The 27,446-nt window shown below is 37.8% G+C and overlaps 1 protein-coding gene across 1 annotated transcript in view; it reads right to left on the bottom strand.

The window, feature by feature from the left end:
- Nucleotides 1-27,446, bottom strand: part of DCHS2 (dachsous cadherin-related 2) — a 107,671-nt gene that overhangs the window by 40,707 nt on the left and 39,518 nt on the right. The window contains exons 2-5 of the mRNA XM_088056987.1: nt 22,733-22,924; nt 16,165-16,396; nt 2,605-2,841; nt 273-1,292 (exon numbers count right to left, since the gene is read on the bottom strand). Coding sequence (XP_087913113.1) covers nt 273-1,292; nt 2,605-2,841; nt 16,165-16,396; nt 22,733-22,924 — 1,681 coding nt within the window. The remainder of the gene's footprint in view (nt 1-272; nt 1,293-2,604; nt 2,842-16,164; nt 16,397-22,732; nt 22,925-27,446) is intronic.

The raw sequence follows: 27,446 nt of genomic DNA, 5'->3' as shown, positions 1-27,446 counted from the left end.
CTTTTTTTTTTGGCCAAACACTAAAACTTATGACCAAGTGACATGAACAAAGTCATGAAAAACATAAAATCCTGGGGGCTAGTCCATCTTTCATGGAAATGTATTTGGTTTATTTCATTCCCCAAATTGTGAAGCTTAGAGTTAAAATATTTATATATCAAGCAAAAAGATTCACAGCAGTTCCTGAAAGCTTTATACTTTACTTCCATACCCTTAGGGAAGGCTGCTTTCCAAAAGCAGTATTAGGCAGATTATAAATCATAAAATGCTACCTGTGTTGGAATTAATCTTGAAATATTTTCCATCAGACAAGAGGAAATAGGAAAGCTGTCCATTTCTTCCTGAGTCTTTGTCAATGGCTGTAATGGTGCCAACCACACCCCTGGGAATTGGATTTTCCTCAATTTCAAAGAAGTAGCTCTCACGCATAAACATGGGAGAATGATCATTTTCATCCAGGACATTTACTATTATAGATGTACTTGCATTTTGCCTAAGGTTTTCATGCTGAGATGTGCTGACCAAGGCTCTAAAACTCAGCATTTGTGCGCATTCATAGTTCAAGTGTTTCCGAAGATAAACCCAGCCTGTATCAGAGCTGATTCCAAATGCAACAGAATCAGTGCTAGGCTCTAAGGAATACGTCAGATTGGAAGTAATGCTGTGTGGATCAAGTGAGTGGGCTTGAACCTGAAGGATTTGGGCACCTGGAGAGGTAGCTTCACTGATTTCTACTTGATACACCAAGCTTTGGAAAACCAAAGTAGGGCCCATCTTCTGCTCTTCAATAACCACTGTCAACACCAGCAAAGAAGTCAGAGGAGGACTTCCACAGTCTTCGGCTGCTATGTGTAGAGTATATTCCCGCTGCTTTTCTGCGAACACTGTCCTGGTAAGGTTTACCACTCCAAGACTTGGATCAATGCTAAATGCATCTGACTGCTTGCTCACAATACTGTATTTGATTGCCCCGTTTAGGCCACTGTCTTTGTCTTCTGCGTGAGCAATGTAGACAGCAGTGCCAGGAGGCTGGGTATGTGAGATGGTTACTTTATCAGATTTGGTAGGAAATACTGGGGGGTTGTCATTAATGTCTGTCACAGATATGTTGACTTGAGTGCTGCTGTAGACAGGGGAATTACCCAGCTGTGACTGAACAGTGAGCACCACAACAGACTGAGCCTCGTGGTCAAGCTGTTTCTTGGTGCGGATAATGCCAACCTGGGGGTCGATAGAGAATTTTCCATGCGGATCACCGGAGCAAATTCTATAAGAAACCACCTCTAACGAATCTAGAAATAGAAACAACAAAAAATGTAAAAAAAATAAAACAAAATATGGAAACAAACATAGGCAAGAACATCTGGGGGGAATGAATGCTGCTAAATCCAATGGAATAAATGTAAGCTACACAGATGTTTGACATTCTTAGGCTTTTTATGCTTCCTTCTTCCCATCCCTGGAGCCCTTCAGAAAAACATGAATAAATACAGTTTGTCCACTTCTGCACTGTTTGATTTTCATCACACTGGTATTATAAAACTCTATAGAGAAAATCACATAATAGCCTCTTGTTTTTCCCTGATCTAAAATACAGAAAAAACATTCCTATAAATTAGTCTTGTGGGAGCAATTTCACTACACACAGGCATTTACTATAGCAAGGAATGAAACAGGTGGAAGTTCCCTGAAAAAAAAAAAAAAGTATTTTAATAAATTTACTGTTCATGGGTGATCATTGTTGTAACATTTATACATCAGATGCTACCTAAAGCACAAACCGTCTCAAGATTCAGGCTTACTACCAAGGCCACCCCATGGGTGCTATCTCCACCCTGAGGACAGTCCTTCCCAAAAGAAGGAAATGGGAGGACCTGACTAATCAAGTTTGTAGGAAATCTTGTCATCTACCACCTTATATTTACAGATCCATCATCAGGCTATTATGTGGACTCATGGATCCTGCTGCTCTGCATAGGAGCCAAATACATAGAGCTCTCAGGACAGGGCTTTTTATGACCAAGGACTGTCAGGAGCTAACCCATTTCCCTTTACAAATGATAACAAAACCAGCTGGATTAAATATATTTTCAAAAGGTCCCACAAACGTTCATCTGGACTTCTGAGACAGTGCGGGGTTTTGTTTGGTCGTTTGGTTTTTTGAAGGGTGGCCAAGAGCATTTCTTGAAGATCCTCTGAAACTTCTGAATACTTTCTTATTTTAAGTATTGCTCTGAGATTTGGCTTGCATGGCTAATGCTTTAACATGAGCCAAACTGTCACACTTACTTGAACTTTCACAACATGCTTCCTATGTCCCCATTTACAATTACAGAAATCCATCAGGATAAAAATGGAGGCCATTACCAATCTCTATGGACCACCAAGGAGCATACCATGAATCTCCAACTGTTCTAAAGAGCATCCTTATAAACCAGCCGTTACACCAGTTGCTGTAAACACCAACAGTAAATTCTATTTAATGCTTGACAGACTGAATGAATAACATGGAGGTTTATGGGGGAAATAAAAATCATCCACAGCTATTTCCAGTTAATGGTCACAACAAAAATACAACAATCTCTGACCGAGAATGTGACTTACTTGTAGGCTCTCTGGCCTTCACGGTGCCAACCACGCTGTCTTCAGGTGCATCTTCTGGAACAGAAAAGCTATACCGAGATCTCTCAAATGTGGCAGGAACCAAAACAGTCTGAAGGATGTTTACTGTGACAGCTGCATTGCTGGCAGAGGGAAGGCCACCCCCATCCCGTGCAGAAACAGTCAGGAGGACTGCAGAACGTGTCAGGCGGCCAAGAGCTGAGGTAAGGTAAATAATTCCTGAAAGTACACAGAAATAAAATAGCACTTAAGAGAGATGTAAGACCACATTCAGCAGGCTGTCAAATTAGTTTTAACATGTATCACTACTCTAAGAGAAAGTCAGACCATGTGGACAAAAATTAGCATTCTCAATTCAATTTTTGAGAGCCAAGTTTTTAAAACTTTATGATCTTTACCATTCACAGAGCCACTGAAACACAGCAAGTTCTGTTTCAAAACACAGTGTCCATAATTCTGATTTTAGAAACACAGATTCAGTTAAATCTTTAATGATGCTAAATTTTACTGCTACTTTAAGTCTATAGCAACTTAGAAATGCATTGGGGTAGAAAAAAAGTATTGTTACAAATTAATTTATCTTTGCAAATGGTAAAGTTAATGTTATTTCAAACAGGCCACAGAGACATTCTGCTTAAGTAACTCCTGAAATAAAACATCCACACAAATGGAGTCAAAGCCCCAAAATATAAATCTTAGGAGCAGGGGGCTCTGTGGAAAATATCTGGGAAACAATCACCTGCTATCTGATCACAAGTTTCTGTCAAAATACCCTTTAATAGTAAATTCTAAGGTCCATTGAATTTTCAAGCTTCTAACAATTATATTTCATATAAACTGTATTAACTAATTCTTTGAAAAGAATGCAATGTTCTGTCCCAAAATAAGCACTTTGGATGTTCATTCCTCAAGACAATATATTTGCAAAGTAAGTTTTTCAACATGAAAATGAAGATGAAAGGTGACCAAATGCAGGAAAATTTTTCTTAACCATGAGTGAGTTTAACTAAATATACACTAAATGCTAAAATCACAGTGTGCTAAGCAGTAAAATTGCAGTAAACTCAATTCAACTAATAGGGACAACCCTTTACATACCTACAGATATTTTTAAGAAATTACCTAGCTTTTTGTAGAAGCTGGTTAAGACACAGAACCTCTGGCAGTTCAGTAAAACCAAACCTTTAAACGTTGGGCTACCTTTATAATTTCCTGGCTGTCAAGAAGAGTTTAGTAGGGATGATGTCTGCCATTCAAGTTGGATATTTAGTGGTTAGACAGGGTAAAACTAGCGATAGCTCAAAGTGTCTTAGGAGAATCAATGCATGATTCAATGAGAATATATCTTCTCAGAACTCAGGGTGAAGCTACAACCTTAATTTTCTACAATCCATTTAATGCAGAATAATGGAAAATACATAAAATTCTTAGAAAGATTCAAATGTGTGTGCATGCAGTATACTTTCCAAATATACTGCCAGAAGACTATAATAAACTATATGTCTTGATATGCTTAAAATGCAGTAAAAGGGTCTTCAGGATCAAGGAAAAATGCTTTTCACTAACAAAAAAGGGACACTTATTCCAGTGTGACAAACCACACTAAAAGCTCAGCATTGATACAGATGGATTCAGGGTGCAGTGATGACCTAGCTCAGCTGAATCCAGCTTAGCTTTGCTAACAACTGATGCAATTCTAAGAAACAACCTTATTTTGGCTTTTTAATTTTTGTTTTTCTTCTGATCGTTGAGTTTTATGATTACTTAAGCAGCTCAACAAAGTAGTCCTTCAAGAACACAAACTTTTGGCATTTCCCAAGGTAATCTGAGTAATTGTAGCTTGAAGGAAAAAGGGGTTTAACTATTTTTCCCCAGAGGATAAACATATACACATGGATTTTTAATATAATTTCTGTCTAATTTAAATCAATCAAATGGACTTATGTTACTAATTTGACCAACTGGATATTTTTCTATTGACAAGGATATAAATATGTCCTCATTTAGATACTTCAAGAGGTATGTGGAGAACTGGAAAACTTCTACAGAAAAGCATCAAACTGAAAATCTTACTCTCAGAGGAGTAGCTAAAGACTTCAGAACATCCTTTAGCAAAGGGTGGAGCAAACAGTGCTCCATTCCAGGAGCTCTGAAGACTTGATGGAAAAGAAATATTTCAGAACCAAAGCTTCTTCTCTGCTGACTTAGACACATCGCAGCACATTCCATGCCAGTTCAGTTATAGAAAGCAGAAAGAAAATTAATAAAAGATTTGTTTTCTTTCTTCATTCTTTTGCTGTGTCCTAGGGAAAAAGGGGTATAGGCAAGTCCATTTCACTAACTCAGCTCTCTTTTGCAGGACCAGGGACACCATAAGAACAGTAGCAAAATGCAAGTAAAAAGTATGTGTTTTCCATATGGTTCCCTCCAACCTCAAAAACTGTAGTATGCAGAAATTTAATAACCCATTTTGACTTTTAACTGTGTACATTCTGTTTATTTCAGCATTTGTAGGACTGGTCATTAGCTTTGCATCCGGATATATATAATCTACAGAGACATTTGAGATAGCTCTGCCATATGTTGGTGAACAAGCCTCATTAGGCTCTATTATCACACCACATGATGGGAAAGAAGTTGTAGAAGAAAACAGCATCTGGGATTTCACTTTCTGTATGATTAGGTAAAACAGCAGACTGTGACTAAAATGGACAGTCAGGACCACTTGGGCCAAAAGCAGCTGCTAGCACATCTCAGAGCAGAGCTGGCTGGATGCATTTCATCTGCTGTAGCAGGGCACAGGAGGTACCCGAGTACTACACTGCAAAGGCAGAAACACAGAAGGAAATTACATGGAGCAGGAACTGTCAAAGTCACAGGTCCAGTGTGTGAAACTCAACAGAGGCCTGTCTCTCTAAGTAACAGACTGAACATGAAACATGGTTTTCCTTTCTTCCTCATTCTGTAATTAAGATTTGGGCTTATTATTGTTATTACCACAATTATTTGCAGCCTGTAATTCTAGGCTTCAGAGAGAACTTAAAAGACAATTAGTTTGCTGTGGTAGAGAATATATTCTTCCATTATGCACAACAGTTTCTATAAACACTGACAATGAAAAAGGATGAAACAGCTCCTCTGCAAGGAATGTTTTACTAAAGCTCCCAACAGGGGACCACAAATACAGAAGTGTGGGTCCACTTTTTAAGGAAAGTGCCACCTTTCTTACAGCTTGACTCACCATATAAATGAACAGTCTTATCTGCTGCCTTTAAAAACATTTCATTCCCATTTTTCAAATTAGTATTTATATCACTGCAGTGCTCTGAAGATTTTACCTCTGGTTAATTCCTTATTCTGCATGAGAGAGAGCTGGAATCATTTCTGCTTCGCAGGTGAACAATCCTATAATTACACACCAGATGAAGCATTAACATCCAGCCTCATTCACACCCTGGCAATCTCATTTTCTTGACTAGATCTGCATGGGAGTAACTGATTGCAGATCCCAACCCTTTAAATCAAAAGCATGACATACAGACTGCCTGCTGCCTAGGTATGATCTGGATACAGATTTCAGGCAGAACTTGCAATGCTGGATGCATGTTAGCAACTGCCACTGCAGGCTGAAGTCTGGGAATAGCTCTGCTCCAAGGCAGGTCAGCACAGGCTGGAATTACAGATGTTTTGCTGCAGAACAGTCTGTGCTTAAGGGCTAGCAGAAATCGTTACGATGGTTTGGAGGACTGAATGTATGGGGAGAACTAATACTGTAGGCAAAATCCTAATGGACAACTCTTTAATCTGCTTCATACTTCCTCACTCACTGTACATGGTAGGGCATGAATTTCCAAGAAGTCTCACTCTTCACTTTGTGCCTATTCACCCAGGAAGTGCAAATGCACTAATGAAGGACAGGACTCTGTGTCACCCACTATCCTCTAGCAACGGCAACATTTCTCGTGGGATTTTGCTGTTCTTATTTTTGTGGAGGTGCACCCTATTCCACAAGTGGGTTAACTGCTGTTTCTCAACAGTTAAAGGCAGGAGACAGGAATCCACATGCAAAGATTCTTTTAAAATACATGTTTTATTATATTAATGATCCTGTGTTTAGTCCTAATCTTACAACAGCATACAGCACCAAAGTAGGTTCACTCACCAAAAGAACTTTTTGTGTGGAAAAAAAATCATACTGGTTAGCCCAATAGGACTTCTACACACATCTCCATTTGAGCACTTTGAAAATCTGGTTTTGCACAGGGTTCTACCATTAGCAAAACAAAAACCAGCCCTACATTTATAGCCATTTGTAGGTAAACCAAATGTTTTCCACTAGTCAAGTGCTGCAAAGATAAATACCAGGATGCACTAACTTCAGTAACAAAGTCTGGATTGCTTAGGTATGTTTAAACAGCTTCTAATATTATATCATTGTTCATGAAATAGAAAAGCAACTTTAGAATACAGCAAGAGGAATAAAATTCAATCAACAGTTACCAGTGGTGTTACCTAAGCCCTTGAAAGCAACCACCCTTATAAACTTTAAATGATGGCATTAGTTCTTCAGCAAACAACCTAGTATGGGCCAGCTGGCATTACCTGACACAGCTCAGACAACAAGCAGATGGCCAAAAGGTCCACATGGTTCCTCACCCCAGTTCACCTTCAAAGCTCGCCACTGGGCCTGCTGTTTACTGTGCAGGTCAGAACTGACCCACTGATCTGCCCAAAGCACCCACCCCAGCTTGGCCACTTCCCAGTGCAGGGGTGCCTGCACAGCTTTGCTCTTTATGTATCAGAAAAAACTTCAAGATGAGTACATCTGTGCTGGGTGATCCTCCAGAATATGAATGCAGTTAGGAAGTGTGCATTTCACAATAACATTAAAATCAGCATTGTTTTAAGGAAGAATGACAGTGTTTCTGCTTGACACGTCTATTTAAGTTTATCCAACTCATTGCCTATGCTGTCATCTTAGCATTGCATACAGATTCCAGCTTTAGCATTTTACCTGGACTTAAAATGCACCTTTTTTAGTGAAGCAGCATTCTTGCTGGTAACCATAGCAACACTCTGCCAAATACACTGAAAAGCTGGTTTAATAACTGCCAGGGGAAGAAAGGAATTAATAAGGAATTAATAAGGAATTACATTTACAGTCTACCTGCTGTAATACACACAGCTTCAGCTCACATGAAAGTCTTTAAAAAGCTTACTTTTGATGACACAAACGCTGGTTTGCATTTCAGCAAAGAAGAGGACTTCTTCAGTTTGAAAATATTCAGTGTTTGAATATTTTTGTAGAAAATAACTGATAAAACCCATATCAATCTTCTAGCTACATTTCTGCTTTACAGGTCTCATACCTCTGCACTGAAAATGTTTTCAACACAGGCCCCTCTGTAGCAAATTCTTTTGCTCAATTCATAGTTTTCCTCTTAGAAAGAGAAATAGCTATAAAAGGACTTGTCTACAACCAATACTATATAAACATACTGTGTTTAATCACAAGAATTTGCTTAGCACACATAAGTCTGTCCTAGAGCACTTCATCAGAACCTGACCATGCTGGGAGTCTGCATATAACAAACCAGTACCTGAATCTATAAAATAACATAAGCAGTTTTAATAGTGCAGCTCCCCCCAGAAGCATGACACTACTGCATGACTACATTTCAAATACTATAGGTTACAGAGAGTTTCAATGAGTTAAGAAGTATTCATCAACACACAAAATATGAATTTCTAATTACAGAGGTTCCATTATTCACAAACAGTATACCCACCTGAGCATCAGCCTCTAATGCTGAGCAAAAGAGGGCATGAGTATAGGACGAGAATGGTTTTGTATCATCTAGGCTCAGTTCTCTTACACAAGTGCTCTTTATGTCTAGACTATGTCTAGTCTTGCAATTTGGGATGCAAAATTTTATGTCCCTACAGACTGTAGTTTGCCAGTTTAGAAGATGAGGTGTCTCCTAGCTTTCTCTGCTTTCACTATTACATGTTTAAAAAATTATTCCCTAAAAAAACCAAATAAGCAACAAAGCAACAAAAAACTCAACAAAATTCTACTTTTTCAGTAAAACAGATAACTGAAGAGATATAATTTGCTGTTACAAGATTTCCTTTGTTTTTGTCCTGGTTTATGTCCTTTAATCTGACATAATAGTAACTCAGAGCGTGTTTGCTGTCTGATTGTGTACAAAGCGAACACTCGCACACAAACATGAGTCCATCCAGAAATCAAAGCTTACACCAGTAAGCAGGCAGGACTTCAGCCTGGTGAATTGCTGTGTTTTCAAAGACAAAGGCAGAGACCTCCCCCCACAATCTGCACAGCTCCAGCCCAGCCACACCTTCTCAGCAGGTTGCCTTTTCTTGCTTAGCTTATCAAAGTTTTCCAAAAACATCTTTTTAATCAAGGACCTTTTCAGGCAAGGACCTTTTTCAATCAAGCTGCCAAGTTCTAGATCCAAAAACAGCTCAGTGCACAACCTGGTAACAAAACTCGACTGCCATGGTAACCAGGGATGGTATTTCTTTGAAGGCACTGTACAAAAAGATGTATCAGGACAGATACAGAATGAAGCCTGCTATAAGCCAAAGAAGATATATTTGTTGTTCTTATATTAAGAGCATTACAAAACATTCCAGATGCTGCCCTTCATTTAAATTAACTGATTTTCTGCTGCACACACTTCCCTGCTACATTCATTGTAACATTGTACCACAGCTGTCTGCTCCCTTGGTGTGACCTACCACTTTCTTCTTTTCTTTAGGTTAACTGAGAATGCAACGTACAGTAAATAAATCCTGTGCTCTGAGACATATACAGTCTCTAGCAAAGAAAACAGTTGTCTGAATTTCACTGTATAAATATCATTATTCCCCTCCTCTAAAATGGGAGTTTTGGGCATAACTTTTTGCTTTTTACCATTGCTTTTTTAAAATCAGCCCACATCATCTGTGCAATGCCATGGAAGTTTGCTCTTTGCCTCTTCTGGTGGGTTCTTCTGTTTCTGAGATCTGACACTGGCTTAACTAGGAGAAAAGAGGGTGGCCTAGAGTATTTTTGGTAGTACTTTGCATTCTTTCATACACAATAATCTCATGTACACTCCACTATTGCATGGCTGAGTTTTTGCCACATAGCTTGTAGGAATATTTCTCTTTGTAGATGGTTGATTTTATTGGATTTTATGCATGAAAGAAAAAAGAGGTACATTAAGAGCTAGCAATATGGATATTTTTTCATGCTGTTCTGCTACACAACTTTCTTTCAGGGCCAAATCTGCACCCTTACACTTACTGCATAAAGTTTTGTGTGCTTCTAGGACAATATACTATTTTCTGCATTCTTTATGGTAAATGTCTCATTAGATGAGATCTCAGTGGAGGTAAATGTCCACAAATAGCTGAGATCACAAATTTTTCTTTTTTGATTTAACTCAAAATTTTTCAAAGGTGAAAACTTAGTGTGCTAAACCAATGTCTCAGACATATTCCTCTGATTTGCAGCATTCCAAATACACTATCAGTATCATATGACAGATCAGAAAGACAGTAATTGAAGAAACTGCAGTTTAAAAAAAGAAGTGGCCTCAAAATGTTCCAAACTAAAACACTCCTAATTTTAAATGTTATTTATGTGAGGCTCTTCATATGTTTAGCAAATGTACTACATGCTGTAGGAAAATGCCAAAAGTAGTTTAAAAATAAACTATTTTTTCCTACAATACTATACGAAAACATCATCAATCATCATAAATATGGCCTTGTTTTCTTTAGAAAAGGCGCATCCCCATTTTATTTCAATGCCTTGTACAATCTGCTATATATTAAACACTTCACAATACATTGAGTAAAGTTAAGTTTTGGGGGTTTTTCTGCCACAAAAAGCAATGCTGGCATTTCAACATTACTTTTCAACCTGTATTGCAATAAGAAAAAAGCAAAACGTTTTAATGCAATTAAAATTTCCCAAGATGCACCTGTCAAAAAACAGTTCTATTTTTTCAGTAGAACAAAATTTGTCATCATCCTTAACTGGAATGAATCTATTCTGAACCAAATCAAAGTTCATTATAAGTTAGTTTGCCATTAAATTGCATTTACATATGGTTCCATAGTGCAGTAATGGAAGTAGCACACACTGCCACAAGAAACATACACCAGTGAGGCATTGTTCTGTACAAGTTCCACAACTCCTCTTCTTGTATCCATTACTAGGCACTGTTAAAGTGATAAGATGCTGGAATTAAATTTGGGTTTTGGTTAAGGTACTTATATTCTTAAATTTGCATGATCTTTAGGTATATTCATCCTTTTATTCTTCACCAACAGATTAAGCTCGTTGACTGCTCTACATCTTTTATAGGACATTTTAGTTGCATGGTGTCCTTTGTTCTTCTGTTAAAAAGAAATCAGAGCTCATCTTAAAGTAAGCAGGTTTTTAGCAAGTCAAAACTTCCTCAAAAGAATGTTCATTTTGCAGGAGCTGTACTCCTGTGCTGACTTTTTTTTTTTTTAGTGTTCAACTACTAACCAGATTTTGCAACAAGGCTTGTCTGATCTCCTCAAAATGTGTTTTTTGGTATAAATGACAGAAAGTATTACATCAAAAGGGTGGTCCAAGTATCTTCAAGTCAATGGAGCGATCTCCAAATATCTCAGTGTACTGTATTTATGTGGCAAGGGTTTGGCTGTGTGGGGGCTACAGGAGTGGCTCCGTGGTGCAGACCATGGTGAGGCAGCTGTCCCCTATGCTGCAGCCTATGGAGGTCTGCAGTGGAGCAGAGATCCATCCCCAGCCCATGGAAGACCCCTCGCTGGAGCAGATGGATGCCCAAAGAAGGCTGTGACCCCATAGGAAGCTCGTACTGGTGCAGGTTTGCTGGCAGGAGTTGTGACCCTGCAGGAAACCCACACTGGATCATTCTGTTCCTGAAGGACTGGATACTGTTGAAATGACCTATACTGGAGCAGTTAGCATGTGAGAAAGAAGGAGCAGCAGAGACAACCTGTGATGAATTTCACAGTTCCCATTCCCTATCCTCCTGTGCTGCCAGGCCAGAGGAGATAGTGAAAATTGGGAGTGAAGTTAAGTGCAAGAAAGGGGGGGGGAGGGGGGGGCAGAAATATCTTTTATGATGTAGTTTTTATTTCTCATTACCCTCCTCTGATTTGATTGCCAATAAATTAAAGTCACTTCCTCAAATTGAATCTCTTTTGCCTGTGACAGTAATTGCTGAGAGATTTCTCAATGCCCTTTTCTTGACCCACAAGCCTTTTGTCATCATTTTCTTTCCCTGCACAACTGAGGAGGGGAGTAATAGAGTGACTTTGGTGGGTACCTGGCATCCAGCCCAGGTCTATCCACTATGTTCACAGAAACATTCTCTAAAAAATACACAAAAAGGAAGGCCATAGCTTTTGTTCTAGGCATCCGATTTACGTAGGAATCGCAGAAACATGAGCCTAAATATCTAATAGAGTTGAAAGAAACTAAATTAAATGCTTATACTGCTGTAACATACACTAAGTGAATGATACTTTCTCTACATCATTTTCATGCTAGGTTTAAAAAACAAATGCATTCACATGAAGACAAACCAATGGCTGCTGCCTTTTACTTAGCCTTCATGGAAGCTTTCTCTGCACGCATGGACTAGCTAGGAGATTTGTTTTAAGGCTATGAAAAGACCATTTACCTGAAGACTGACACATAAAGTCACACTGGTCCATAATAATTTTCAAGGACTATTATTAATTTGTTGGTTTGAAACAACTTGCCTGAACCAGAGCTATGATGATGATAACCATCTTTTTGGCCATCTCTTGAAAAGGGCATCACTAAGATCAATGGAAAAATTAATTACATGCCCTTGGGTGAAGGTAAGTATTAATGCTGTTATTGTAATGGAAGTTTACAAATTCAGTTGTTAATCCTAAAGTCTTGAAGTTAAGCACTGCATAGGTTTTCTGCCACACTTATGATTGCATCCTGTGAATTACATTTTTAATTACCAGCTCAGCCATAACTATAAATACACTGTCTTTCAGACAGCTTGTTAGGTAACAATGGGAAAATAAACAAACATAGCTCAAACAGTTTCTTAGCCAGAAGAGCTATTCAACTTGCCCTGTTCTAATCAATTCACGAGTACTGTTCATAGATCATGCATGGATCAGATATCTACAAAAGGCAACATAATGAAGCCAAGATGTTGTTTACACCAATGCTAGAAACAAATGATAGCAAGAGTCATGAACCAGCAGAGAAGCTGGTTTACAGTTTCCTCTCCATACATTTTTCTAGTTACACAGTTCTTAAAGTGGTTTTTCTTGGGGAAAGTCTATCATCAATCAAATGAAAAACACTTCAACTTTTTCAAAAATGGAAACACAATAAAGGTTATTTATGAGTACAAGAGCATATCACAAACAATAAATGCAGTGTCTAAAAGCTAAAATACCAAACAAATGTAACTAATAAAATCTTGTTTCAAATTAAAAAAAAAAAAAAAAATCAGTCTACCTGGTCAATGAAAGGATGTTCCTTCCCACTTCCACTGAATTTATCTATTTACAACATCCACAGGTCCCAGTGCTTGAAACAAAAGATGAAGCCCCTTCAGAGAGCCTGGCTGTGTCTCAATCTCATAATATCTTTGTATCAAAAGCAGTATTGTTACACTCTATATAGTCAGGAATTAACCAGCTGGTAGAATATTCTGAACACAGCTCATAGAAAAACTAAGAGCTTTAACAAACAAGACCCAGAAGCAAGCCATAGCAGCTAAGAATTTGGGTTTCAGTTGTTATTTTACTGTTTTATCCATTTCTCTCCCAAAAATTCAAAAGTCAATTTTTAGTGAGTATCCTATGTGCAGCACTCAACAAACACCCCTGAAGAAAATTATAGCGAGATAAATTTTTCATGCCAGAAAAAAGAGAAAATGTCAAAAGAAAAGGAGAAATTACATGTAATGGATAACAGCATCATCTTGAATATGATTTTAACGTATCAGAGTGTAATGTGACAAACTGCACTAATTATTTAAATCTCATCATACTAAAAATATCTCTGTCCACATAAAATATTAAGGGCTATAATGAACATAGGAATTCAAAATTAGAAAGGAGAAAATTACTGCATTAGTTAATGTTCTATCAGTGACAAAAATAATTATTTTAAAAAATAAAACTTATCAGGCAGGCAAACCCAGAGAATTCTCCAAACCATCACTATCCCTCTGTTTAGGTCCTCTAATAATGAGAAGAGCAGACAAAACAGAATATGCCATACTGTAAACTGGAAAAACTGTAGAACACATCAGTAACAGACTGCACATCCATAAGATCAGAAAAACAGAGACCAAACTGTAATATCATCTCATTTGGCTTTCTGGTTTGAGCATCCTTCTCCTGGAGAATGCCTGCTCCTTCACATACTTGTCCATTGCCCTCTGTACACAAAATGCAGCCCAGCTAACCAGATAAAGTCCCTCACATAACCTTCAGAGAGGCACAGCTAAATTAGGCCATATATCAGAGCATATGAAGACAGCTTTAGCACAATGAACACTGGAAAATGTCTGTGTCATAACAAGAAGTAAGGAGGAAGAGCTCAAAATCTCTGTGCCCTAACAGTGAACCACTTGTTTCACCTCTCTCTGAATACTGAACAGGTTTTGGAGCTCAAAGATTACAAAAATTTTGTGTGAAAAATTGGTAATTTTTATGTTTTGGGTTTTTTTTGTTTAAAATATTTATTTTTTCTAATTTTATTTTTCTAATAGTTTCTGATAGTAATAGTAAAAATAATTTGCCTCACTGGTGACTGAACATAAGCACTATTGTCAGTAGATGTGGAAGAATATAAATGGAAAAAGTGTATAAAGAAAAAAAAAGCTCACAGCATTAATATTAATAAGTTAAAATTAGACACAGTCTGACCTTGTGAATTACCCAGGAGATCTGATTAAGTGCAATCAGATTCCAAGCACTATAATGCTGGGAATAGTGCCTGACCTAAGAGCTTTTCTCATCATGAAATGTCAGCAATAATGACCTCAAGCAACTTCACCCTGAATTTGCTCTGCCTTTGATAAAATACCGTGATAGATCCACGATGTAATAGTAACTTACAAGCTTAGAGAGTCTTCATCATTAAGCATGACATTTTTCCTATACAAAGTGCCAAACTGGAAAGAGAGGCCAAAAGGTCACAATCCAAGGAAGAAGCCTTTCAAAATGCTTTCTTTCAGCAAAGGGTTGCTGCAAAGCCAATGCTGCTAATGTGATCCACAGGGGCTCTCTTCAACAAGCCTGATGGGACAGTTTTAAAATGACCAGTTAAATGCCTGTAGAGATGGAGCTTTCTAATTATTGACTGACCTACGTATTTTTGACATCAGTTATGCCCCTGAGAACCTGACTTGACAGGTAGTTAAAAGTCCACAGTTAAATAAATTCTGAAATAGCCAAGACAAGCAGCCTGACTTCCTAAGAAGATTAGTTTCTTCTGTTCATCAGAATGTTTTGGGAGCTGTGTAAAAACAGACACTATTTTAAAAGAATAGAACCTTGCAAGATTTCGTATGCCAAAGAGCTAATATATACACACATGTACCACAGTCTAAAATTATCTTAAAGAATATAAAAAAATGTGTGCCATAACCATCTGTTGATCAGAATACATTCACATGCAAGGGCTGGGCCTCAAGAAAAATGGCAATTTCAGTTTTGTCAACCACTTACTGAAAAGCACCATAGCCAGCTGTAGATGCAATGTTCATGTTCTCCTCAGCTGATGCTGACAACTATTTTAAGGTTAGAAAGCTGACTACAGAAGCTGCTCTATAGCAATGGGAAGAGTAATTCAATCTGTGAGATTCAACCAGTCTTTAAAAAAATTCACACAGATTTGGTTTTGCCATAATTGGTTTTCTGCTCTCACCATCACTCCTTCGTTGAACCACCCTCCAGAAGGATGCAGTGTCACATCAGAAAGTAAAAGGCAGAAAAAGACACAAAGCTAAACATTGAGTCAAACAGGGAGGCAAAATGTGCCTTGTAAGACTGAGCAGAATGAGGACTTATCCTAGCACAGTACAGAGAAAGATTAGAACAGAAACAGAGAAGAAATGAAAGGAGGAGCACCTTGAAGGGTGTTTTATTGCTCTTCAAGAGTAAGCCCTAAGAATTTCAGAAACACAAATATTTTTGTAAAAAAGTAACATTTTATTATTTCTTACAATGATCAATAGACTTAGGGCTGAAAATAGTGGGTGAGTGGCATACTCCTTGTCCTTCATTGTGCTGGTATGTACTATGTTTTCCATTCTTCTGCTTATTCCAGTGAATACAAAGGTTTCATGTTAAATCTAAATCCTCCATCAACCTCTAGAATTATTTTCCTTTAGTATCCAAGTTTCACCTGTATGACATGACTCCAAATACAAAAAGCATCGTCAAGGAAAATATGAATCTTGAATAATTATCACCTTTCTGAATCACAGACTCACACAGTACCTGTGGATGTATCCACCGTGAAAAAAGAAGAAAATTCTCCTGGGACCAGTTCGTATGTGACAACACCAAACACTCCTGAATCTCTGTCTGTGGCAACAACATTGATGATTTCTGTTCCTGGCTGTGTGTGACTGCTGATACTTGTCACATAGATGTCTTGTTCAAAAATGGGTTGGTTGTCATTAATATCTTCTATCTCAATGCGAACAAAAGCTTGGGCACTCAGACCACCCTGTTGGATAAATAAGAAAAAAAAAACAACAAAAAAAGAGATCAATTTTTAAAACAGGATGGTACACAACTGGCTTCAGTCCATCATTAGGAAATGGAACATACTGCAACAATACTGCAATGAAAATGTCCGTTAAAAGCAACTTGTACCCCAAAACACAACACATAAGGCAAGCTACATGCGCAGCACAACACCAACGGCTGATTGAGTACATAAAGAAATTCAGCTTCTCTACAACGGTGAGGCCTGAACTCAAAGTCGGTTTTGTTAATGCTAATGAACACCACTCAGCAAAAACCTTGCTAGTCTAGCCTCACATGCTTCTGCTGACATCACCAATACCCCACTTATTCCTTCACAGATAAAAGCCAGGGGCTTTTTTCCCCAGAAAGACATGCCCCTCAGGTGACTGTAGTGCTCCACTAAAGCAGGAATAACTTCTCTCATCTGTTTTTCAGATGTAAAAGCATGACCATGATAAGGGTGAATAAATGAGGCTTTTTTAAAAAGGGATACAAACTTAAAGCAGTGCAGGACAGCCAAAAGCTGATCTGTCAGGCTGCTGTGTACAAGACCTATCCTCAATTTATTGACTGATGCCCTACAAACGCCCACTAAAATACCACATGGAACCACATTTAGCCTTGCTCTGGAGTGAAATTGGAGAAGAAAGGAGCCAACCGGAAGATGGATTATCAGACTATGCTACAGAAAAATATTGATTTGCTATGACAAAGCACTGAATTCTGTGATAATCTGCAAAAATGACAGTTCTGTGGGTGCTGAAGTGCACCAGTGAAACTAATGGCAATTTACTTCTCAGAGGACTCCTTCCATGAGTTTGGAGGGGCTCATGTTTCCAAGATTATTTTACAGACATAGAAAGTACAAGCATTTTTAAAAGACAACAGGTCCACTATGGCAGAGATAAAAGTCAATTCTGAGGCACTGGCATGTTCAGAGGCACAAGGCAGCACAGGCATGTACAGTTTGCACGTGCTTTATGCACTACTTTAAAACACAGATGGAGGAAGAATCCTGAGCTCTTCAAAGTCACACTGAGCGTGCTGTGCTTGTGGCAGTCACTTAGAGAAACTGCTGACAGAGATCAGATGTTCATGCATACGCATGACAAACTATGCTGAGCTAGTGTAAACTTAATTTTGCAGTCACAGTAGCCATGATACAAAGAAAACCAAACCAACTCAAAACCAACTATGTTGAATAATTCTGCAATCAAATTTTTCACATCAATTATTTTTAAACCTGACCTTCATTAAATTATCCAAGGATTTAAACTGACTATGACTCCTTTAGACTTACCCTGCCATACAACAAGCACACACAAAACTATTTTTGAGGGTTTGCTTACTGTATCCACAGTCTCAGACTAATTTCTGGGAAAAAATATACTATCATTAATTGCTCACACATTTTCATAGCGATTTTTGCTTTGTCCTGGTTTTGTTTTTTTCCACTGTGTTGTAATGTTACCTCTATTGGGTGCAGTGACATTCCTATAAAGGCTCAAATAAGCAGAAAATTAAGATGATCTTGTGCATCATATGTCTGTTTCACCCACAAACAAGGAGATCTATCCCACATCCTCCTGGTATGCTTCTGAGGGAAATAAGACATGGCATGCTTCCACAGCTCATGCTGCTGCACAGGCAGCCAGCACTCTTGCCTGAGGACCAGGACTCTAAAAGACGGTCATCAACCTACTGGGACTGCCACGAAACCCCATGCCAATATGGAGAAATGGAGATGGCAGTGAGCCCAATGTCAACACCCCCACTTCAGGGCAAGCCCCCTTCCCCAGTACCTTGATTTCCATGATAAGGAAATCCCTGCACAGGAGCTAAAAGGGAATGCAGGGAAAGGGGAGGGAATGTGCTCTGCTCACTGTCAGAAGATATTCTGTGTGTCTACGGCCTTCAGGTGCTTTAGAACAGAAATCAATTACTTTTAAGGGAAGAGGACCAGGGAGAAGTGAGATCAAGAATAAAAAGCATCTAAAAAAAAGATGGTTGGAACAGCATGAAACCAAACTCACAAGAGCTTGTGTTAAACTGTTTCTTTCAAGCTTCATCATTGCTAAACAGACCTGAAAAAACCCCAAACCCCACTCTTCAGCCAATCTACATTTGTGCTACAGAGCTATGTAAAGACTGAAAAGTCCTTTGAAATTGATTAACCCTAAGTATATAGGGAAACCTATTCTCTAAGAAGATTGACCAAATTTCATGATGGAGACAGAACCTTCTTTTCCTGAAAAAGCAGTGTATACCCTTCACATGCCAAGTATGATATTTACTCAACTTATGATATTAACTGGTTATGGCACAATTCTTGCTCTGACAACTGAACCAAAGTGCAATTCCAATTGAAAAGGAACAAAAACTCCTATTTCTAATGATGAGGATATACTTCATCCGCTCGGAAGCAAGCAAAACAAATCTTCCAAAATATGAAGGCTGACTCACATAAATTCTATTGCTGACAGAAAATTACATTTGTCAAAACGTGTTAACAAGGAGCAGAAAGCCATTTCATTTTAAAATTCCTTATCTCAAATGTCTGAGTACTTTTAACTACTGTTGTACTCTCTGGTGTCACAAACAAAAAGTCACAATTACAATGACTTCTCTGTCAGAGTCCTGAGGGTTGTGTCCCTTGTGAAAGAAAAAGGGGACATAAACTACCATCAAGCCAAAATAACAATTAATGTTTTCATTACTTCAGAAGGATCAAATTTGTGTGAATAGCTAAAGCTATTAGTAGACCTCATCAAGTAGACCTTTGTCAAGTCTTAAAAAAAAAAAAATTACCCTGCCTTTGGCAGGGGAAACTCTTTGTCTTAAGTAGAAATTATGCTATTTTGAGCAGCTGTATCTCTTCATTTTGGTGCTGTAAAATGCTTAAAACATCAAAATTTTCATCACAGCCTCCAAAGTTTTTGTCAGTGAACCATGCTGTCAAGTTTTTGTTCCAAACTGAACTATTAGATACAGAATCTCTGACATAAAGGGTTTTTTTTGGTAAACCTAAAGGATAGGTACATCTTGAAGTTTAACACTGTCAAAGTGGAGAGATGTCTCCAATTATTTCAATAGCCTGAAGTTCTTCAGAAGCTTTGCCTGTGAATTTCAAGTGTTTATATCTAGGTTTCAATTGCTCCAATGTAAAAGACAAAGAAAATTGGATAGGGTGGATTACCAAAAAGTAAGAGAAAGTGTCTCTCTATGCAGAAAGGCAGTAAGAAAGTCACTAACACACCTGCTGATAGTGTACTGATGTAGTGCAGTGATGATGAAGCAGCTGAAAAATTGAAGACCTACCATTTCTTCTTTCTGCAGAAGAGACAAGGATACTTCTTTTCATCTATGCTTAATCAGTGAGAATTCTCCCACAAGCTTTCACGGGTTGTTTATTAAAACCAGTTTAACAGAAGCTGTTTTCCACCTGCCTGTCCATGGGCTCTTGTGTGCAATTTAAGTTCACTCCTCACATTTTCTACACAATGCATGAAAGGCATGACTGCCAAGCTCTAAAGCCATGTAATGGAGTAGCCAGAAACAGGTGGGGAAAATTGATAGTTTTGCTGTAAGATAAACTGCACACCACCTGGAAAATACTTTATTTTCCTCCTCATTTCTAATTAACTGTGTTATTTTCTTTCCTTTTCATCTCTCTACCTTCCTTTGTCACAAGTGATCCTTCATTCTTCCTCTCTCTTTTCTGTTCACATTTCTCCCCTGATCACAGCCTCTGAGACTCATACTTATCATCTTTAATCCCTCAAAATCAGCAGCAGAATGTCAGGAAATAACTATCCTACTACAATTCTGCTTTAAAGGTAGAGAGTTGGTCAAGACAAGTTCAGATGCACTGAAATTTTTGAAAAGCTGATATTGAATTTAGGTGCTTTAGTATTTAGGTGTCAGTTGGGAAAACATCTACAGAGGTCCAGTAAAAAGATCAAGCTTTGCCTGTCACACACAAGGCAATAAAAAACTGAACCTTTTTCCCCATTATTGAACTTCTGAAAACACAAGTTCCCTAAATGAAGATAAATGACAGAGCAATTTAAAAATTAAACACCCTATAGTTTCAGTGCATTGGCTATTTTCCTTTAACTTGAGGTAAGATTTATCAACAGAGCAGTAATTTAACTTAAATTAAGGCATCTAGCATTTTCCATGCAAACATATTTTCTTTCGGATTTTCAAAATAAATTTCTGTACCAGCATGAATATCTTAGAAACTTTTCAGAATTTAGCTGCTATTGTCAAGTTCTCACATACACTTTATTAATGACTAATCTTGATATTCCAGATATGTGTATGTGTTCTTTACATTTTTACAGCTCTAAAACACGTGAATGAGAGGAAAAACTAAACAAATAGGAGAATGCATAATTTTCTGTTGTTACACATTTCAATACAGACTGCTTTACTCTTCAAAGTTTGGGTGTCTGTACTCAAGTAAAAATTCTGAAGACAGAAATCAGATACAAGTGAAATTCCAAAATGGTCAGATAGAACCACCTCTGCTATAGACATTACAGGCAATGTCCTGGAAAAACCCACTCTTATATCCTTATGTTATCATCATAGAGTGGTTTGAGTAGGAAGAGACCTTGCAAAGGTAGTCCAGTCTAAGCCCCCTGCAATGAGCAAGGTCAAGGTATTAGACATTCAAATCAGATGAGTATGGAAATAAACATACAAATATATTTAATTTTTTTCTTTAAAAATCTATGAGGCAGAAAAAGCACACTGCTAAAGGCAATATTAATAAAAGAGTATTTCTGTAGCCCCAGAAATGAACACTGAATTGTGACAGCTAAACAAAAAACCAGATTGTTTAACTATTACAGAAATATCAGAATTCAACAAAACAGAGATATACCCTCAACAGCCACATTCTCAAAATGAAATAATTAATACAACCATCAACTGCAGCTATTTAAGTCCGTCTACTCATGAGTATGGAAATCATACTTCACTAAGTTTCTTCAGTGTACAATAACAAAAACTACAGGCATTTTAATGAAAAATATGCAGCACAACTGCATTTTTAAAATGTTGTATTACATACACTTAGGACATTATCTTAAAAGCAAGTTTAATTCAAAGTAAGAAATAAAAACTGCATAGCCTGAAAAAACTGAATTTTTATGTTTTTCAGGACAAATTGTACTGCAAAATGTGACCTGAATTACAGTTTCAAAAGTGTCCTTATGTTAATTTCAACATTTGAAGGCAACCAAAAACCTTCATAATAACCTTTTCTTCAGCTTCTTCACAATTCACTATTAAGCCAAAAAAGGTGAATGTCCTGGGGTGACTTTATGATACTGGTATCCCCAATCGTCTGGTTTATGTTATATATTAAGTTCTGCACCTTTAAGACTGGCTTTGAGAGCAAGAGAGGGAGAAGAAGAAGCGCGCAGTTTGTGTTAAGGAAAAACATCACTCCCCCACACAAGGGGAGTACACACAAGGGGACAAGTACAGACTGGGCCTCCAAATGCAAACCACCTCAGACTGCAAATCACCATGTGAATTACAAAATGAGTATTTTGTAATGAAAATAATATAATGAATAATTTTCTTCCATTATTTTTCTGGAGCTTACTAGCAAAATTTTTGTTACATGGCATCAGGTAGGCAAGGTGCCCATTCCTAGACATCTTAACATGTTCCCTACCACAGCAAACCTCTCTTCACCCTCTTTGCCAGGATCTGCAACAGACAATTTCAGGCACATGCGACTACCCTGTCCTTGCTGTACCATGAATACCCACTTGCAAGCACCAGATCTTGTAAAGTGGGAAAACACTCAGACATGCAGCTGAAGGGAGGCTGCACCCAGCTACAGCAGCAGCAATGCCATCAGCCAGCTAGAAAGGACAAGGAATTTAGCCAGGAAAGTCACTGTCACCTTGTCACACTGTCACAGTAGCCATGCAGTTCTAGCCCATGGTACTGTCTTATTGTAGCTGCAGTGATCTTGAAAGCAGGGAGTAGAAGTAACTTGAAGTCCATTGTTTCCAATAGCAGGAGGAAAATTAGCAAGGACTAATACATCCTAGAAACATTTTTCCAAACCTTATTTAGGAGTGATTGGGTATTTCACAGCAGATTTTATTAATTTGGGTAAAAATTCACAGTTCATGAATATAATTTTCAGCTCTCTTTAAGGATAAAATATATTATTCAAATTCATGCAGTTTTTACATAGTCGCTACATTCTCATTTAAAAGTATACCAGACATCCAAATTTGCAAATACATTCACAAATCTGGCAGTGTAGAAAGGTGAAACTTACCCCATCTGTAGCTTTTACTAAGAGATCATAAGTGGTTGGATCTCCTTCTCTGTCAATGTCTTGAGACACAAAGATCTGACCAGTGCGTGGGTCAATCTGGAAAGCTTTGGATTTTTCATAAAAATTAAATCCATCATAAAGAGAATACTCAATTTCTCCAAACTGGTCAGCATCTGCATCTGTTGCTTTGACCTGCAGAGAGACAACAGAGATAAAAATTAAGCTGGTGAAACTATTACTCATTAAAACAAAAGTATCTGTGATTTTTGAACCCGTTATGTATTGTAAAAGCAAATGCGTATACACAGAATAAATACAAACATGTTCTGCTACCAAAGCTGGCTGCCTGCAGTTCATAAAATATCTCAGCTACTGACAGTGTAATTATCAATCTTCTTCCTTTCCCATGACTATAAAAGCCACATTCATTAAGCCATGTCAATAGGCCACACCTTAAACTATTTATCTTTTTTTATTTTTACCAGTGGAGGTAGCTCTTGTGAAAAATTAGAAATCTCTTACGTCACATATAGATCAGAAAAGTGCTGCAGGACATCCTTACCTAATGTATTCTATAAAAGACTCCACAGATCTTAATTTAGTTTTCACTTGAAAGAGGGCTTGGTGGTACTCATGCTTTTTGACCCACAGGTGGGTTGATTTAAAATGTATTTGACAAACACAGAAGATTTATACATTGCTCCTTCAATTTTATGCTCCCAAGATCTTTGATAACAAGTGTTTTGTGCTGAGTTTGGCTCCTCTCTGGCACATTCCATTGTGATAGTTTTCACTTAAATTTAGAAACATTTTGGTAGAAAATAATTTATAAAAATTTGTATGCATTAAGAAAGCCAGTATTTTCAGTTCTCTAATTTATGATTATTGGGTATATATGAAGAATTTCTCCTTTACAATCGGTTTCCTTTTCTACTTTTTCTTTGAAAATTATAAATTCTGTGGGTTTTCCATCAGCATGTCTATACAAGCACAATGCCTGAAGACCTTAACAGAGCTTTGGAAACTTTAGTATCACGAAGCCCAAGAGCTAGAATTGGTGGGAGCTCACAGAGAAGACCTGTGCCAGTCACTGTCTGCACCTGACACAGGCTGAATAAGATGAGACCCACAGCCATCAATCACAGACAGGACAAAGGTGGAGGTATACCCTTGTGCCTGCTTGCACAGAAAACCATCTGGCACAGTTTAAGGTAGAGTTTCAAAAGAAACAGACCAGGACAGGGAGTATTCCTAGAAGTACATTTGGATTAGGTCATCCTTTTGAGGTGATATAAATTAATTTAGTTGCATGGACACAACTGTGCCCGGTCATTTGGCCTCAGGACCCAGAATAGCCTTTGGCTGCTGCTCCTGCCAGAACAAATGTGGCCATAAAGACCAGTTGGTGCCTGCATCACAAGCTCCCTTCTTTGCCCACACAGGAACTGTTTTGGCACTAAGATAGTTAACTGAGACTGAATTAAAACCAAATGAACAAAACATGCTGTGGGAAGGCTGAAAAGCATGGAAGTGGGGAAAGGGAAACCACATAAAAAGTGCCAATTTAAATTATAAAGTTAAAACTTACTCTAGACAAGTTACAGCAATCAAAATTTTAAAATGACAACCCAAAAGATACGTGTGTTATTTCAATTATTATTTTTTGCTTGTGATTTGGTTATTGCTTGTTTTTCAGACTTTTCCACTTATTGGAAACTCAAGATTTTTTGTATTGCAGAAGTATCACTGTGACTGCACCACATACTTCATAATATTTTTCCTCCCATAAGAAGGCTTTCACAACACCAAAGGCCATTATACCAGAGTTTCTGCAAAAACAGAAAAAAGCTCCTTTAGGAAGAGCCCTGTGCTCGCAGAGCCCTTCATACCTTTTTTACACCCTTGCAATTTGCATCCCACAGCTATAGCACGGTGTGCAACACGTGGCCACTCCTGACCTCAGTCCAACCACTCGTTCTGGGTAATTTAAAGGCAGAATTCACAATCATGCACAGCTAAACAAAGATTCAATCCTAAAAATGCTTTACAGCTGTATGTAAATCAAGTCTACAACATGCATATTTCTCCAGCCTATACTTTGTTATTTCTGTCATAAAAACAAGAACATAACATACATCTAGTGTGCTCAGTAATCTACCACCCTAACATTATGGAACAATAATTCACTTGGCCCTTGTAAGAAAAGTATTTCAATTTATTTCTTTGCCTGAAATCCAACAGGAGTGACAGTACTGAAAGGTTCTGACTGTGCCTACATGCAGTTACACGTATAAATGCAAACATTTTTGTCTGTAACTGAGCATGAATGATTAATTACAGGTGAAATTTGAGGGTATTGTTAGACGTTTAGCTCATTACGTTCAGTGACTTGTTTTCTTTGTTGTAAATTATGCAGTCCTCAGACTTTGAACAGTACATGTAAAGGCATAATGAGTAATGCATTTAAATAAAAATACTTCAGTTCAAGGCAATGCAAATTTAAAGGTCTAATTGTGATCAACTTCAATTACTATAATCATCTCTCAGGCAGCAGATCTAAGTGGTAGCAATTTTTGCAGAAAAATATAATCTTTCTCCCCATTCAAGTACCTCACATCCATTCAATTTCTATCCACTTAATAGTCCTTTTTATAATCACTCACCATGGAACCTTTGATCCAAAGAGGGAAGATCTGGAATTAAAAGTGAATGAAAAATTTCCTCTAGCAGACAGATCTGACATTGAATGGCACTATACTTGAGGTCAGGGAAGCTATTAACCATGATCATAGAATCATTTAGGCTGAAAAAAGACCCTTAAGATTACCAACTTAAATGCAAGTTGATTTAGAAGGAGGAATTCAGTGAAAAACATGCTAACAAATTCAAGGTTTTTGACACAAGAGACCAAGTTGTTGAAGATCTTAGAAATTAAAACACACAGTAGTCACTGTCCAAAACATGTTGGGGTGTGATAGCATACTGTGAGTACCAATCCTACAGAGTACTGCAGCAGTTAATTGCCCAAGAGCTGTGAGTTACAGCAGCCAAAACAGGAGGAAATGAAGGCAGCAGCAGGAATTTTCACAGTGGACTGATCAAGAGTGTTGTATGTTGGCAATATCACAAAGGTGATAGAGTTGAACAGATTTATGTGCCTTAAAGGGGTGGGAGGCAAGAGAGTACCAAATAACAACCAAGTAACACCTCTGACAAGCCTAATACAAGATTGGAATCTTGGAGAAAAAGAAACAGGAAGAAAAGGAAGGCTTATTCCCGTAAGGTATTTCTCGTTTTACTAAGTATGTTTTCAATACAGTAAGTTGAACATTCAAGTTCTTAAGAAGTGTAAACTTGGGAATAACTTCAGGACAAAGAATTTTCCCAAGAAACACTTTTTAACGCCAGCAAGAGTCAGTGTATGGATAGCTCCTGGCTGGATCGCTCCCGTCAGTCATGCTTCCTGTGGCCTACATCCTTTGGTCAGCTTGTGCAATGTCTAGACTAAAAATCTGTCAGAGAAAAAGAGTTTCTTCTGTCCTGTTGACACTTCCAATAAAGTGGTCTGACTTCAGATATCCTCTCAGGAGGAGAAAACAGGAAGACCTAGAGAAATGTTGTGCAGAACAAGTAAAAAATCTGACCCATCTGTGTGATGTTCAGACAGACTAGTGCAAAAGGATAATAAATGGTGCGAAGTGGTAGACACTAAAGGGTGTAAGAATATAAATAAAATTCAACAGTGCTGGAAGTGCAGAAATATTCTTCTATTTGCATATGGAAAAGAGGGGATGATCTCAAAGAATCTGTGATTTTAGGGGTAATTACACTAATTTCCTCACCCACTTCAACCTGGTAACACATGTAAATGGAAAAAAAAAATTGCTGGCAGTACACTTAAGAGGGAACAGAAACATTTTTTAGCACTGTGCTGAGAAAGGAGAGACTTCAGAGCTTACAGAAAGCAAACATTCAGCAGATCTTCATCTGCTTCCATTCACTTCAGTGGAATAATGACAACTCACAGAAGTGGGCAATATGTCTCCATATTTTACAGTCATTGAATATTGTAACCAATAAACTAATAGTAAACAAGTTTATAGAGAAATAGATCTGCTACTAAACTCCACATTGCTTTAAACACAATGTCATTTTAAGATAAAAAGCCCCCTGGGTTTTTTTTTGTTTGTTTTTTTAAAATTTCTACTCCTTTTTATCCGGAACAAATTAAAGTCCCCTTGGTTATATTTAGCTTTCTTTCTTTTGCTTCCTAGATATTATTTCCTAACAACTAAACATATTTTGAAAAGCAGAGCAAATATTATGTTATATGCAAAAATGGGGGGAAATGTCTTGTTCGCCCAAAACCACAACAAAAAAGACAGCCCTATTATTTGCAGATCAAGAATTCAGAGCCTATATAAAAATTTTTAGGATTTAGAGAATGCAGCCTTAAAGATGACTGATTGGCAATGCTGAATTTCACATGTGAGTGACCAGGATTAATTTACATCTTTCAGACAGACAGACTAAAGTAGACCTGACCACTGGAAAGACCAGGCCATTCAGCCAAATAAGTAAGTCATCACCACGGTCATCTGTGATAGCAGTTAAATGAGACTAAGAAATATCAATTCTCCACAGCATAGGAATTTTTCCCATACCACACATTCTGTTAAGTTTACTTCACTTGATTTCAGCTAACCAAGATACA

Source organism: Pseudopodoces humilis, chromosome 6 (genome assembly GCF_049639895.1).
Source record: "Pseudopodoces humilis isolate 2021_Gansu_Grassland_sample_001 chromosome 6, ASM4963989v1, whole genome shotgun sequence".
Classification (NCBI taxonomy): Eukaryota; Metazoa; Chordata; class Aves; order Passeriformes; family Paridae; genus Pseudopodoces; species Pseudopodoces humilis.
This window is presented reverse-complemented; position numbering and strand designations above follow the sequence as displayed.